The 15,259-nt window shown below is 38.8% G+C and overlaps 1 protein-coding gene across 1 annotated transcript in view; it reads left to right on the top strand.

The window, feature by feature from the left end:
• Positions 1-815: 815 nt before the first annotated feature.
• Positions 816-15,259, top strand: part of LOC131689838 (N-acetylgalactosaminyltransferase 6-like) — a 35,275-nt gene continuing 20,831 nt past the window's right edge. Inside the window, exon 1 of the mRNA XM_058975159.1 lies at positions 816-1,045. Within this exon, the coding sequence (XP_058831142.1) occupies positions 995-1,045 (51 nt within the window). The 5' untranslated portion in view covers positions 816-994. The remainder of the gene's footprint in view (positions 1,046-15,259) is intronic.

A 15,259-nucleotide genomic window follows, 5' to 3' on the forward strand; every position in this document is an offset into this window, starting at 1 on the left:
ACCCCTTAACTCAGCGAATCCTGTTGTCGGCGGCCGTCTCTTACGACATGAGAGTAGGAACCCAAAAAATCCATTCTTGGTTGAGATACTTCAACCCGCCGGACGCCACACACCACCTAAAATGCTATGTAATCCAGTTTCGTAACTCAAAAAGATGAAATGCAAAAAAAACACGATACAAGTTCAACCTATCACGAAACGGATCAACATATTACGCGAAAAGTGCATATCTCGTTTGAGACCTTGATACTCGAAATCACGTTTTACTCCCGTTGTTCTTTCTCCATCCCGACTGTGCGGCGGCTGATTCTTATTCTGTTTAAATAAGACGCCCTCTTTCTGAACGTTGAACTAGTTTGTTTTTTTGGATGTCCAGCAGTGGAACAACCGTTACTAGCAGTAACTCTGATATATGATTATCTATTCGAACGGAACCATGGAGAGATGCGATCACATACTGGTTGCCATAGAGAATCTTTAATGATGATGACGAGTCACCCGTCCCACACCCGCGATTGGATGTTTTGTGGTATCATTGGAGGTTGTGTTTTTGCCATATCAGTATTGCTTACGGCAACGGTAGAGGAGCTGTATATCAGTTTTATAGCAGGGACTGACCATAAACCGCGAGCATCAACAGAAACTAGTTGAATTGATCTTCTCACTTAAGTCATATTCACTTTCTTTGATGAAGCTGCAAACATAATTCCCAATGTAAATTCGTTGATTAAGGATGATCCCTTCCGCCGAGGGCAACTTCTAGAGCCCACAGCGGCAGATTTCGGCAAACGTTGGATAGTCTTTATCAAACGGTCGCCGTATGCACACATGTGCTGTTATATTCCCGCGTTGACACGTCGCGAGTTATCCGGTTTGCCCCTAAAATGTTATCACACGCTAGTGTACAGTTGCGGGAGTAAAGATAACACATAGCTTATCATTGGTGTTATTGAATTATTTGGATTAGCCACCGAACACAGAGCATCGTAAAAGGATGAAAGTTCCGAGAATATTCCGACAAATTAAACATTCCGCTTATCGCAAGGTGTGTTAGACATGTTTCTGATATCTGTAATTATTCTGCGTACTGCCATATTTCCGTTGTACAGATAACGCTTGGTACATTTCCGTAGCTTAGATTGCCTCAAATTTGGTCGTAAAAGCAAGCTTTTTCAACTTTCTTATTGGACCCGAAAACTAAATTAGGCTTGTTCGTGTGAAACCAGTTTTTAATCTAATCCTAACTCCTGTGCAAAAAAAAGTAAAAAAAAACTGTCACTATAAACATTTCAAACAAATTGCGTAGCATTGTGAAGCTGTGGTTGCTACTCGTGCGGTTCACATTAGTGCGGTGAGGGACGGGAGGCCGGTCTGCTCGATCGCCGATCGCGGTTTGTGTAATATTATTTTCTCGATCGCTTCTTTTGTGATCATCTTCGCTGAATTCTTAATTAAGTCAAACTTGATATATGTATTGATGACTAGTCGGACCCCGGGTCGACAGGTGATTGGATTGGTCACAGGATATCTCCGGCTCGTTTGTGGTGATATTTACTTCGATCGTTAAGGCACATTGGAACAGTTGCTTCTGATCATTAAACAAGTTAATGAAATAATTGAGATATCACAATCTGATCGAAATAAAACAAAATTACGAACTTAATTAAAAAATACGTTACACGTCTACCTAGTACAAGTTAACTTTTTCGAATGATTGTATTATTATTGTCATGTTTATTCGTGGCATATAATTACAGCTTGCTTCAGTTAGAATTCGGACTCCAGAATGCAGCTCTATCTCGGGTAAATGTTTCTTTAATACCACAATTTGAAAAATCTGCTGTTCAATTTCAGCGCCCTGATTATTCCACTATCTCTTCATCTCGGCAGCATTTCGAGTCACATTACTAGTGTGGACATAGCAATTACTGCATATTGGATTATAAATTCCTTCAGGCTCCCGCCTCCATATCTGTATTTTTCGTCCGCAGCTGCAGTTTCCTTGCCTGATTAAAGCTGTTCTAGCAATGTTATCAGCTAAATTGAACTTAAACCTTCTAAACGTATCTTCTCGAACTCTGGCCACACATAAATTTTATCTATGAAGTTGTCCAAAATCCATCTTCATAGTAGTTCGTGTTCGATAAATTATCATTATTTGTACATTTGTACATTATTTGGTTGTAGAACCTCCGAGCAGGTATTTTGGCCATCAGCTTCAGCTCAACGATCCGAGGATCGTGAATTTAGCATCGCCCTGGTTGGTATCAATACCTCCCAATACAACTGACGATCGAACACTATTACTTCCGCAGAGCAGAACGTATGAGAATATTTACTCACTCGTCTAGATTCAATTCAATGAACATGACCTCTTGAACCGGCCTGGTTATCACTTCCTGGCACAGATCTCAACAGCATATTCCTCTGCCTGTCAGTGTAAGATCTAGAGCCTTGTAGAACCTTTAGTAAGAACCTAGCAACTGAACCTGACACCTCTGCTCCCATACATCAGTCTCTTTTTGAGCCATCAGTATGGTATCCTAGGGCGCTTTCCGAAACCGGATGGCCTTAGTTCATACAATCAGTTTGGTCAAGTATTAGCAAATTTATTACGTACAAGAGTTGGGATGCTAGGTCCAGGATTTTAGGATTCCTTGTAGACCCAGTAAATAGTGAATATGTATCCTTAAGAATCACGTTGAATTTTTTGGCGCTTTATGCTAAGATTTTTCAACTACACCATTTCCACGTTATGTTTTGAGTAGCTTGAATACGGTCCGGAATCGTAGATTGATCCTTGCCCCTAACAGTTATGTCAACCCGGTACTTCAAATCCCAGACATTTCAGTTCATTCAAAAGCCCGTTTACTACAAGAGACCACAGAAGGGTTGACAGCAGTCCGCCTTGATGGTAGCCTCTATGAGTTTTTATGGTTATAATCTCACTAGCCAACGAAGCACTCACAGTTCGGCAATTCAACATTTCACAATTCCATTTAACAGATGAACACTCTATCTCCATTGATTCAACAGCACGCTGAATCGATTCGGAAGCGGTATTGTCGAAGATTACCTTAACGTCGATGAAGAGCGATATTGCATATTCTTCATTTTGCATGGCAGTTTCAGCCTTTTTGACATAATTAACTGTAACTGTTGATTTTCCAGGTTGATAGGTAAACTGTTTTTTTATTATTTTCAAGCTAAGAAATTCAATCCTTATGTGTGGCTCTAATATATTTTCCATGCTTTTCAGAAAAAAGAGGTAATTCGCTTTAGGCGTCTACCTGACTTTGGTATAAACACTTCCCTACGAATCGCACCGGATGTGGTCAAAGAATTTCCAACCCTTTTTGTATGATTGCTGGAAGTATTCTATCCAAACTCGTTGATATAGAGGGTGTTAATGACTTCATTTCCCATCTGACTCTCTGCAGTATGATTACAGCTTTTCACCTTACTTACCTTACCATTCAGGCAAGAGCCTTGTTTTCTCTTGCTATATGCAGAAGCCGTCTCCACTCCACTCGGTCGATTGCTGCTTGTCGTCAGCCTCGCAGTCTTCGAAGGGTCCGAAGGTCGTCCTCTATCTGGTCAATCCACCGTGCTCGCTGTGCGCCCTGTCTTCTTGTTCCTGTAGGGTCGCCCTCAAGAACCATCTTCATCGGATCGTCGTCCGACATTCTTATGACGTGTCCAGCCGACCGCAAACGTCCTATTTTTGCGCTATGCGCGATGGATGGTTCTTCCAGCAGATGATGCAACTCATGGTTCATTCGCCTGCGCCACGTTCCGTCTTCCATCTGCACGCCACTATAGATGGTACGCAACACCTTTCGTCCGAAAGCTCCAAGTTGGTCCTCCACGAGCATAGTCCAGGTTTCGTGGCCGTAGACCGGTTTAATCAGCGTCTTGTAGATAATCAACTTCGTGCGGTGGCGAATTTTGTTCGACCGGAGCCCAAATACACGAATTCGTCGACCATCCCGATTTCGTCACCGTCAATCCAAACTCGGGAAGGGAGGTTCACATTGTCGTCTCTAGAACCTCTTCCTCTCATGTATTTTCACGAAACGTTGATGGCAAGTCCAATCCTGCTGGCTTCAGCTTTCAGTCTGATGTACGTTTCCGACATCGCCTCAAAGTTCCGTGCCATTATGTCAATGTCGTCGGTGAAGCCAAGAAGCTGGACGGGCTTCCTGAAGATCGTGCCACTCGTGTCTATCCCCGCTCTCCTTATTACACCTTCTAACGCAACGTTGAACAGCATGCACGATAGACCATCACCTTGCCGTAACCCTCTTTGAGATTCAAAGGGACTCGAGAGTGTCCCTGATACTCGAACAACGCACATCACCCGATCCATCGTCGCTTTGACTAATCGTGTTAGCTTATCCGGAAAACCGTCTTACGCCGATTTGAGATCGATGTGTGGGCACGTTGTACCCGCGGCACTTCTGCAGAACCTATCGAATCGCGAATATTTGGTCCGTGGTGGCGCGGGAACCCATGAATCCCGCTTGGTAGTGCCCCACCAACTCCCTTGCAAATGGTGACAATCGGCGGCAAAGAATTTGGGAGAGAACCTTGTAGGCGGCGCTAGAAATCCCACATTTTGGCGATTACCCACTGCAGTGCTCTAGCCAGTGTTTCACAACCGTATTTTAATAGCTCCCTGGGTAGTTGATCTACACCGGCAGCTTTGTTGTTTTTCAGCCGACCGATCTCCTTCTTGAACTGCATCTCGATGATGACGGTCGTAGCATGTGTTTGAGGGGACCTTCTCCTGGATTTGGCGGAACATCAAACAATATTTGAGGATTTTTTTTGTGGAAAAACGAAAAGACATATGAAGTTTTTCTTTTGATCTTTTATATGTTATTTATCGTTAATCAGAAAAAAATTGTTTCGAGGAAATCAGATCAATATAACAAGGCTTATCCTTGACGTTAGCAAAAACATGGTTTTGAGAAAAACGCCATTTTGAAGCCGCCATTTTGAATTTTTGAAAAAAATAAATCATCTTTAAATTATCGATAAATAACGAAAAAAATATCATAAGCAGAAGTTCGCATGTCTTTTCATTTTTTTTACAAAAAATTCTCAAAATTGCTTTGGTTTTCTGCCGAATCCAGAAGAAAAAAATTTCATGGATGAATCCAATTTCTTTCGATACCTTGCCCAACTTTTGGACTGCTTTGGATTGGAAATAATGTATGTCATTTTTAATGGAATCTACCTTATTTGAGGTTGGGCGCACTCTGTTTGCCACACATATCGCTTGCCAAATCATGTATCCGGAACATCAATCAATGAGGCTTCGTCAACATCTGAGTGTACTGTTTCCAGGCCCGTGACTTTCCCACCGTATTTGGCCATCAGTCACGATTTGGAGCCTTCTGCACTTTGGTACGTGTGCAGTCCCTCTCGGTCTTTGGCTCTCTGAACAAAAGACTTGGACAGATTCAACTTTTTGGCCACATCCGAAGCATTGGGATTCCGCTGAAATGCTTTCACTATACGATTGTGATCTTGATCACTAATAGACAATCCATTCTGACTGCATCTCTCCTTCCGTTCGATGCTGGGAGTTTGGTATCACACGACTCACCGTTGAATGCACGATTCCGAGTTGTTTTTCGATGTCCCGATGAGAGAGTTAAAAATTTTCCAGGTTATTTCGCAAAATCAATTTGCGACGTTGCTTTTCGGGTGAAGCCATTCTTTTCAATTTTCGAAAAACTGACTGTGATAGAAATACAGTGTAAACAATACACTCCAAACTACTTCACCGAAATTTTCAATAGAAAATAACCTATGGGTTATTTTCAACAGTGTTTTTTCCGTGATGCAATTTTATACGGGACACCCTTTAGAGACGCTTGGACATCATGAGGGATCCGATTCTTAACTTACCATGGAGTTCTTGGCGATATGCTTGTTACCCTGTGTGGTGACTCCAGTTTCTCCCAGTAGATGGTATTTACTTCCAATTAACTAGAGTTCCAGTATTATTTCGATGAAGTTGCCTCTATCCGGTGGCCGTAGACTGTTTTGGGCGTCTATTATTTCGAAGATAAAGTTAGTCGCGTCTTCAGTGTGCATGAAAATCAATTGAAAATTAAAAAATATTTTTTTCTGTGTACGAATCAATCCATACAAAAGAACGCTCTACTCAGCAAGAATAAGAAAGGTAACAAATTGTGTGAAGCAATGGATGCCTTATTGAACAAACCAATCGAGCAAAACAAATAAACATTAATCATGCCTCATTACAGAAGCGAAACCTTGCACATTCTACCGAAATACGTGACAAAAAACCTTTATTGGGATTAACCGGATTTTGGAGCCACACTGGTGCAGCGATTCCTAATGCAATGCATATAACACGTACATATTATAACCTATATAGTAATCAACACTGCAGAATCTTAAAACGATCAGGTTCCTCGCTCCCCTCACGTAAAGCTTACGATTGCTTCGAACGCAGCGGAATGATCACCGAAATTATATCACGCGGGTCAGATAACTTTAAATAAATTTTCTGAAGAGCAACTAAAATGCTAAGTTGTGGTATGCACGGGTAGATAAAGAACGATAACCAATTTGTCTTTGTCAAATCCAAATGTGCTTTGCAGTTCTGTAATGTTTATCAAGTGCAAAAGTTCATAAGGTCAAATAGAAAAACATCTCAACCACGTGGTATATACGACATTTTAGGAGGTAAATGACATCGCTTACAGTTATTACAAATAGAATCATTATTTAGGTTAATTTTGCAATTACTTTAAGAAGCTAAAATGCCATCTTATGCGATGGTTCTACATTATGCATTGACATAAATCATGAAGGCTGATTCAGTCTGTGATCATATTTTGTGGCCGTAGGTTTCAGTAAAGGTCACAGTACAGAACAATTTTCGGCATCGACAGTGTTCCACTGCTTTTAACATGGAAAATTGATTCACTCTAAGATTCATTTCAGCGCACGTTAGATGCATAGCCCATTACCATTAATGCTTGTATTTCATATATGAGGCAATTTGGAAGGCTACTTTTTACGATGAGGTCTACCGCGTCAGTACTTCAGCGATGTCGTTTTCGCTATTAAGCTTAACTCGACTTTGCTCCAACAGTATGTAACGATGTCAACGCAGGTGATTTATTTTATATGCCTCAAGCCATCAACTAAGCGCTGTATCAAAAATAAATTATCCACATATTTTTCTTTCAAAACATGTAAAAAATAAAATTTGATTCAAACAAATGTATGATCCTTTCAACGATCAATTTATTATTCAAGATTGAACTTGAACGTTACTAAGACTAGATCAAATTAACATGATTTTTTCGTGAATTTTCTAATTTTTGATCGAACACTTACCATCAACTTACGGACAAGCATTTCATCACCTTTTTTGACGCTTCAGCCATTTTTGTGCTCCAGGTCTGCTCCATATTCCCAGCTGCTGTACTTCTCATTTTCAAGTCTCTTTTCATAATCCCCAGTAACGTTCGATGGCCCGAAACTGAGGACAATTCGGTGAATCGATGTATTTCTCAACGAACGTCAGCCATTTGTGAGTTGTTTTGGCCAATGCTTAATACAGCCAAAACAATTCATGGATTCCACGAAGATCCGAAAATCTTTAAAATCGTGGTCATCTTCGATTCCAATGAAACTTTACATATTTCACCGGCATGGAAAACTAAATATTTTCCATAATCAAAAAGATTATTTTGATTCAAGTGCAATTTTCGAAAAAAAAAGGCTCAATTACCGTATTTTATACTAATTATCTGAGCTGAGAACGAGTTAGAAAGAATGAATACTTCTTTTTTTATCCCTTTATGGGCAGCTAGGGCCGAGGATGGTGGCTAGCGAGTTTCATACATCCTTGACCTGACGGACGAAGCCTTGAACACAGGCAACGCAGATCCAAGGCCATCATTGAAATGATAAGTTCTGCGTTTGAGATGTGCTCCACTCGGTTGCCAGACGAATACCTGTAATTATTACGTGTGATTTTGTATGTATATGTCTAATTGTGAGTCCTATTGTGTTGGTTTGTGCGTGGAATGTGTAAGTTTAATCGTTCGAGTCCAGGGGTGCATACTTTTCTGAGTTGACGTGGATGCTCACTAATTGCGTAAGAGATGTTATTTCGAGAGTTGTTCTACTGGAGCTGTAGAGCTAGGTTGTCGGAAGAGCTACCTGTCAGAATCACTCGCTACAATTGCAGACGAGATCAGTTGCAGCGGGTCGTGATTCTAAATGATATTTGTTGTACGGTACAGACATGTACAAACACAGGGACGTCACAATCACGTGCATCATCACGAGGGGCTCGAGCGCTTGTCCGTTAACGTGTTAAATCGCGTGGGCGTTTGTATGTCGCGTGTGCTAGTGTGCATGTAACGCATGTATAAATTCGATTTTATAACCGTGTTTCCATTCGCATATTCGCGTGAGTTCTTAGATGATCGCGCGCGGACTGTGAATTTGATACCTTATTTTCGCAGTATGGCTCAGATGCTAAAAGAGAGTGCATCCTTCCATATCACTTTCGCGTATTCGAGATTTTGGATGTATTGGTGGACGATCGCATTTGCATGTTCGCCCTGCCAATTCATGACGAGGGACACAGACATTTGTATGGTAGCGTAGTCGATCGCTTGGGCCTATGTATGTCGCGTGTGATTCTGTAGTCGCGCGGCCATGTAGCAGACTTCCGGACGTGATCGACCCGTGACCGCGGAAACACGGGCGCCTGTGGGTTAGCGTTTGTAAACTTGTGAATGCTATCACGATCATTTTATCAACGAGGTACTATCGTGCTTTGGAGATCGCCGGCGTAGGTGTGTATGATCGCGTAGGGCTCTCAAAGATTGTTTGGTATATTGTCATCTTTGGGAGCTCTGACATGGTAGAGTCCAAATTTAGGAGAGTCCCAGGTCGGGGCTCGTCGCTAAGCTCAAGGTGCCTCCAGAGAGTACTTGGCCCCAAACCCACATTGTACATTATTTCGACCATGCTATATGTGGGTAATAAAGTTAAGTACTAAATTTGATCAAAATGTAGCTTAACTAAAAATAAAATAATCGTATCCCAAGTTTCTATGTGATATCATCACTGTAATACTGCTTTGGTGGAAAAGCCCCCAGACCACGTCAAGGTACAGTATCATGCCGAGGAAGTTAGAGAATGAATACTTCGGTACAAAAAATATGCGCTGAAATAAATGTTGTCATTTTTTACAAAAACAAAAACTAATGTTGGAAACTTGAAGTGTAAAGAAACCCATTTTCTTAAACTTTTTATATTTTGTCAAAAAAAATCTAAAGAGAGAAGAAATCTTAGAGAATTTTTCGGTAAAAAAGTTTTTCTAACGATAATTTTATACATGTTTTTAAATGCCATTCTAAATGACATACAAAACTATTATTTTATTCCAGAATACTATCCGATATTCGATGGATATTAGGATCCACTAAAGATCTAATCGGAACACTGGGCAAATCTGGGGTATATAAAATATCATGTTATCATTGTGATAAAATTTATATTGGACAAACTAAGAGAACACGAACATTGGAACTCTACTAAGAGAAGAGCAAGTGCAATTCACTAAAATAAACAGCATTCCACTAAGACCTGAGTTCGCGTGTATAGTGTGTGAAAAACTGGTTGACTCCCAACTGCAAGAACATTCTAGCACTTTTTTATTAAATTTCTCCATTTGTATCAAGGCGCTTGTTGCAGCGCGTTGCTTTCGATCTCCTATTTCGTAATTCATCCCAATTAGAGATACAACTTTGATGGTCCAGTTTTGGGTGAGAAGATATGGAGTTTCAACCTCTTCCCCCTGGTTCCTCAAACTCATTTATGATGGATATTACACTTGCGTAATGAATTCCAAAGCGCATTGGCAATTTTCGCACATTTACTCCTTTTCACATAGCCATGTGTCCAAAACCTTAATTTTCACTTAAATTTCAATGCGCGACAATTTTTGAAACGAAGAATTATAACCGAACAAAAAAGTAAACGTGCGAAATATGACAGTCAAACGCACAGCATGCTGTGATGAGCGCATTGAAACTATCACAAATACGCAAGCAAATACGTGTATAATAGGAAACACATGAGGATAACTTCCCGAAGGGAGATTACAAATAGTATTTATCCCAGGAACCATCATAGAATAATGATAGAATAGTTATTACTGGTTTTACCGTGTAGAGCACTTACACCAATAGGCCCTCATTCACCGATCAATTTGACGGCAAAATCGATTTAACTCGAATATTGAACGGAATTTAGAAATTATACACCGACGTCAATACAATGTAAATATTCACTATGCATCTTTTCTTATTTCAACACTTTTTCTGTCATTTATAAGCTGTTTATAAAGATGTTCAAGGACAAGATTCCTAAATCATTTATGTACAAACCGAACAATAAAATGCCTGCAGCACACGTTTTGAACTAATTTTTCGCGAATAAAATTTATAAACCCAGAAGTTTGGATAAATTGGTATCTATTAGGGTGGCACAAGGATGCATGAAAACAGAACCAAGTTAGAAAAATTTGTAATTGCGGCGCTAGCTTGGTCCTATCATTAAGTTAGTGTCGGAGTCTGATGAGACGAAGTTGAAATTCCATAATTAATGTAGTTATAGGTTTTGTGCTCTTCATGCGCAAAGATGGTAGGCATATTGCTTTGACTTACTAAGCCAAACAAAATTTCGATTTCATTAATTCTCATCAGCTTAATCAGAATTCATTTTCCTGCAGGACATGGCGCATTACTAAGGGTTTGCTCAGATGCTAAAATAGTGTTTACGTTTTTTTTGAGCTAGCGTCAATCCATCGCTAGTTTTGACACTAAGTTAGTGTCCTCGATTCCGATGAGACGAATTCGAAACGCAAATTCCATAACTATGTTACGTATGTTCTAGCTTACTCTCTCTCCCCCATATGTCACAATGTCACAATTTGTCATAACCCCCCCCCCCCTCTCTGAAAAGCTTGGGAAATAGTTTCAAAAGCACTTATATTGAGTCTATGGAAAAGATAAAAGTAGAGGATTGGGTTGATTCTCATTATAGATTATTTCTCTACAAATTTCTTCCAGAGCGCTAATCATCTTTATCCATAACGAACACCAAAAAAGAATAAAAGATAATGCTTCGTTACTTGTTCAATAATCGAATCGTTGCTCTCTACGGCCACGTTCACACGAGTTAGTTGTATATGGACAGGTAAGCTACTACATACAAGCGTAAAGATGCAACCAGTCGCAACATTTTAGTTGCTCTTTGGAATCGCCTATTGATGTCCTCTTCTGTTTCATCGCATAAAGTGCACATTAACATGGGACATCAATTGGTAATATACTGTTGATAGTCGCAACTTATTTAAAACAAACGACCAAATCATGGTAGTTTATCCTACTGTTAATAAGTGCGTTACTTTCTAGCAACAAGTGTCATAGTTTTGCCAATTTAGAATCGGTACGTTTTCAATCAGAAGTATCTTAGAATCTGTTTGGTTTAGAATAAAACGTTATGGGAAGAAAATATTACATACTGATTTAAGTTTAAAAATACAGTATGGATTTAGCGATTATTTTTCCTCTCGAATGAAAATTCGAACTTTAGGCTCGATAGACACAATCTGCTGGTCAACCTCACCGGCTGCTTTTTACCATTATCTGGTCATTGGAATAGCATTATTAGCCGTTTTTCACTCTTCTTCAGTATAGCAATTCAAAAAATATCTTTCTTCAAAAATTTCACACGAAATCTCAAGAGAAAGACTTTGAAACAAATTGCTGTTAAAGTATCGCAGAACCGAGTGCTGTACCGGGCAAAAAGAAGCACACGGATTTGAAATTGGCAGAGCTTTAAATGCGGTGCAGTGCTGATCGTTGGAGTTTTCTTAATCTTCTATAAATTCAATTAAACTTTTGAACGTGCATCATTTGCACAAGTACGCATATGATGTATATTCCGTGAGCTTTAGTTCCAGTTTCATCTTCAGAGAGAGTAAGCTATTTTCGGTGAAAAAAATATTACTCCGAAAAAACATGTTTGCCCATTTCAAAAGTATTAGTCTATTCTAACAATTCCCATACAATAATGCAACATTTGAGCAATATTTTCCTAAATTTTCACCGCAATATATTGAAAATTGGGCGAGTCGCAGTGAAACTTCAGGAGGTACCTCAAAAAATGCGGTTTACACCATAACGCAAAATCTCCTGGACTAATAATTTTGAAATTTCACAGAGATCTTCTTCACATTGTTACCCAGGTAACTAAGGGAGCTTTTCGCAAAATTATTATTTTCCTTTTACAATAACTTTTTTCCCGACTTTTTCAAATAAAATCGGATTTTTGGCTTCAAAGTGCAACGAAAAATTCAAAAATCGAGCAAAATAATAGCTCTCATTATTACCTAAGGTGTGCTGAAGATCAGTGCAAAATTTCAAAACAAATGATCCAGTGCAGGCCCGTGCGCAGAAAATTCTCAAGCGAGGGGTTTTGATTTTTTCGTTCCTTGATTATTGATTTCGAGAAAAACGAGTTTAAAGTTTGAATCGCAGGCATCCTTTACATTATGATTGGAAATTAATTGTTGCCATAACCATAGCTGGAAAATGTCATGGTTATGACCAGTCATCTGGTGACTGGTCGCATGTTTGCTCGTGACATGTACAAGTTGCGGATTCTTGCGACATGTGACACAAGCGCGTGTACTATGACACGATACATTTTCCCCGTGACATGTCATAAAATTTGTACATGTTTCAAAACAAAACTGGTTTGTCAAGCGGCTGTACATTTACTGAACTGTGACATGTATGTTCGTTTGCGAACGGTCGCGACAATAGAAAAACAGGTTTGCTTGTTATGTGACATGTCGACAATGAACCGGTATTGAAAATGGGTAAAATATTGGATACCGTACTTTGGCGGATAATTGGAAATATAGAAAATGAGATAATTGTATTTCTTTCAACATTTCACAAATAAATATTGTTTGTTATTGCGGTTTAGAGGTGTTGAAAATCAATAGTTTTAGACATTTTAAACGCACACTGGGAAGTAAATGCGTCAAAATCGAAAAAAAATTCATCTTTTCACAGATAAACATTGTTTGTTATTGCGAGTTAAGAGATGTTGAAAATCAATAGTTTTAGACATTTTAAATGCACATTAGGAAGTAAATGCGTTAAAATCGAAAAAAAATCAACTTTTCACAGATAAACATTGTTTGTTATTGCGAGATAAGAGGTGTTGAAAATCAATAGTTTTAGACATTTTAAACGCACATTAGGAAGTAAATGCGTTAAAATCGAAAAAAATCAACTTTTCACAGATAAACATTGTTTGTTATTGCGAGTTAAGAGGTGTTGAAAATCAATAGTTTTAGACATTTTAAACGCACACTGGGAAGTAAATGCGTCAAAATCGAAAAATTTTCAACTTTTCACAGATAAACATTGTTTGTTATTGCGAGTTACGAGGTATTGAAAATCAATAGTTTTAGACATTTTAAACGCACATTGGGAAGTAAATGCATCGAAATCGAAAAATTTTCAACTTTTCGCAGAAAACCTTGTTTGTTATTACGAGTTGTTTACTATTTTTACCTGCAACCGTCGGCGCGGCGGCGCTGGGCACACCTCTAATTTTAAACGCATTTTTAAATTTCCATTTTGTCGAAATTACTTCCCGTTCTGCATTTCAAATGTTCAAAACTTTTGATTTTCAAGTCCTAATAACTCGGAAAAACAAGCAACATTCATCTGTAAAAAGTGAATTTTGCGATTTTGACGCATTTACTTCCCCATGTGCGTTTAAAATGTTCAAAACTAGTGATTTTCATATCCTAGTACAGTAGGATTCCGTTTTTGGCTGTTGCCAAAACCGGAACCGTGCCAAAAATTGAACCTTATTTTTAAAGTTTGGATTTTCAATTTACGACTTCAAAAATGTTTCCACGGATTTTTAACCATGTGTGAAATGGAATTAGATGAAAGGAAAAAATAAGAAAATTCAATTTTATTCATATGTTTATCAAATTCAGTCTTCGCACAGTGATCACCTTCCATAAAAAAGTCGGTCAAAACCTCAAAAGGGATCCGAATTTGATAAAAACTTCACATTGGGGTAATTTTACGTCGCTGAATTCATGTTTGGTGTTAATTTATTATTTCTTTTTACCCGAAAATTTTGGCACCTATGGAGGTTTGCAAAATCAACATTTACGAATATAAAGTGCACTATATCTGAAAATGCATTTTCAAAAAGACATCGTAAACTATTTGGGAGCTATCAGTTTTGTATTCCTAAATACGGGCTTTCGATATGTATTGCAAATTTGGTGCCAAGTTTTATAGTGACGTTGTATTATGCGGTGTAGCGCATTCATCTGCATTCGACTATAAAAATTGATTCCGTCTAACACTAGTTACACTGCTACCACTTGTATTATACGTAAACAATACATTTCTATACTTATTGTTATCATTAAATACGACACATATAGTGTAAAACATAGTTAAGGACATTATACATGCGAGCCACAACATAGCTGCTGCGCCACACACACCCCTCTCCCCTGCCTAACCATGTATCTGACATGAGCAAATATAAAAATACGTTTTTCAACACACTAACCTTGCTGGTGTGCCACGAAACTGCTACTTAAGGAAGCTAGAATATTTTCCTATACAATCAATCCGAGTTTTTGACGGAATGCCATCTGTAGCTCCTATTTTGTGCGAAAATATCGCCCCTCTTCACTTGGGGTTTCTTTTCGAAACACTTCTCGTTTTCATTGCACTTTTTCAAATGCACTTTTTTCACACACCACTGCAAAAACACTCGCGAAACTTTAATCGTTTACTAACAAAACTTCAAATTTTCTGCCAATGTGCAGATGACCAAAGGAAAATGTTCGGAAACTCTCATTTGTGCGTTTGAATTTTCACTTCAGATTTCAGTTTTTCCTAATGTAAACAAGCGAGTCGGTGCCTAGCAACGTGGCTTCCGCATATCTTCACCTTAACCTTTAAATGCATAACGCTTTTTTAAAACAACATTGCGAAAAACATCACAAAATTATCACAGTAAAGTATTGAAACTGTAAGACAATTTTAACAAAATTTAAAAAAAATGATTTGGGCTTTTGAGGATTAATATGACTCCCATGTTTGGAAATAAAGTCAAATGCAATGTC

This window comes from Topomyia yanbarensis, chromosome 3 (assembly GCF_030247195.1).
Source record: "Topomyia yanbarensis strain Yona2022 chromosome 3, ASM3024719v1, whole genome shotgun sequence".
Taxonomy (NCBI): Eukaryota; Metazoa; Arthropoda; class Insecta; order Diptera; family Culicidae; genus Topomyia; species Topomyia yanbarensis.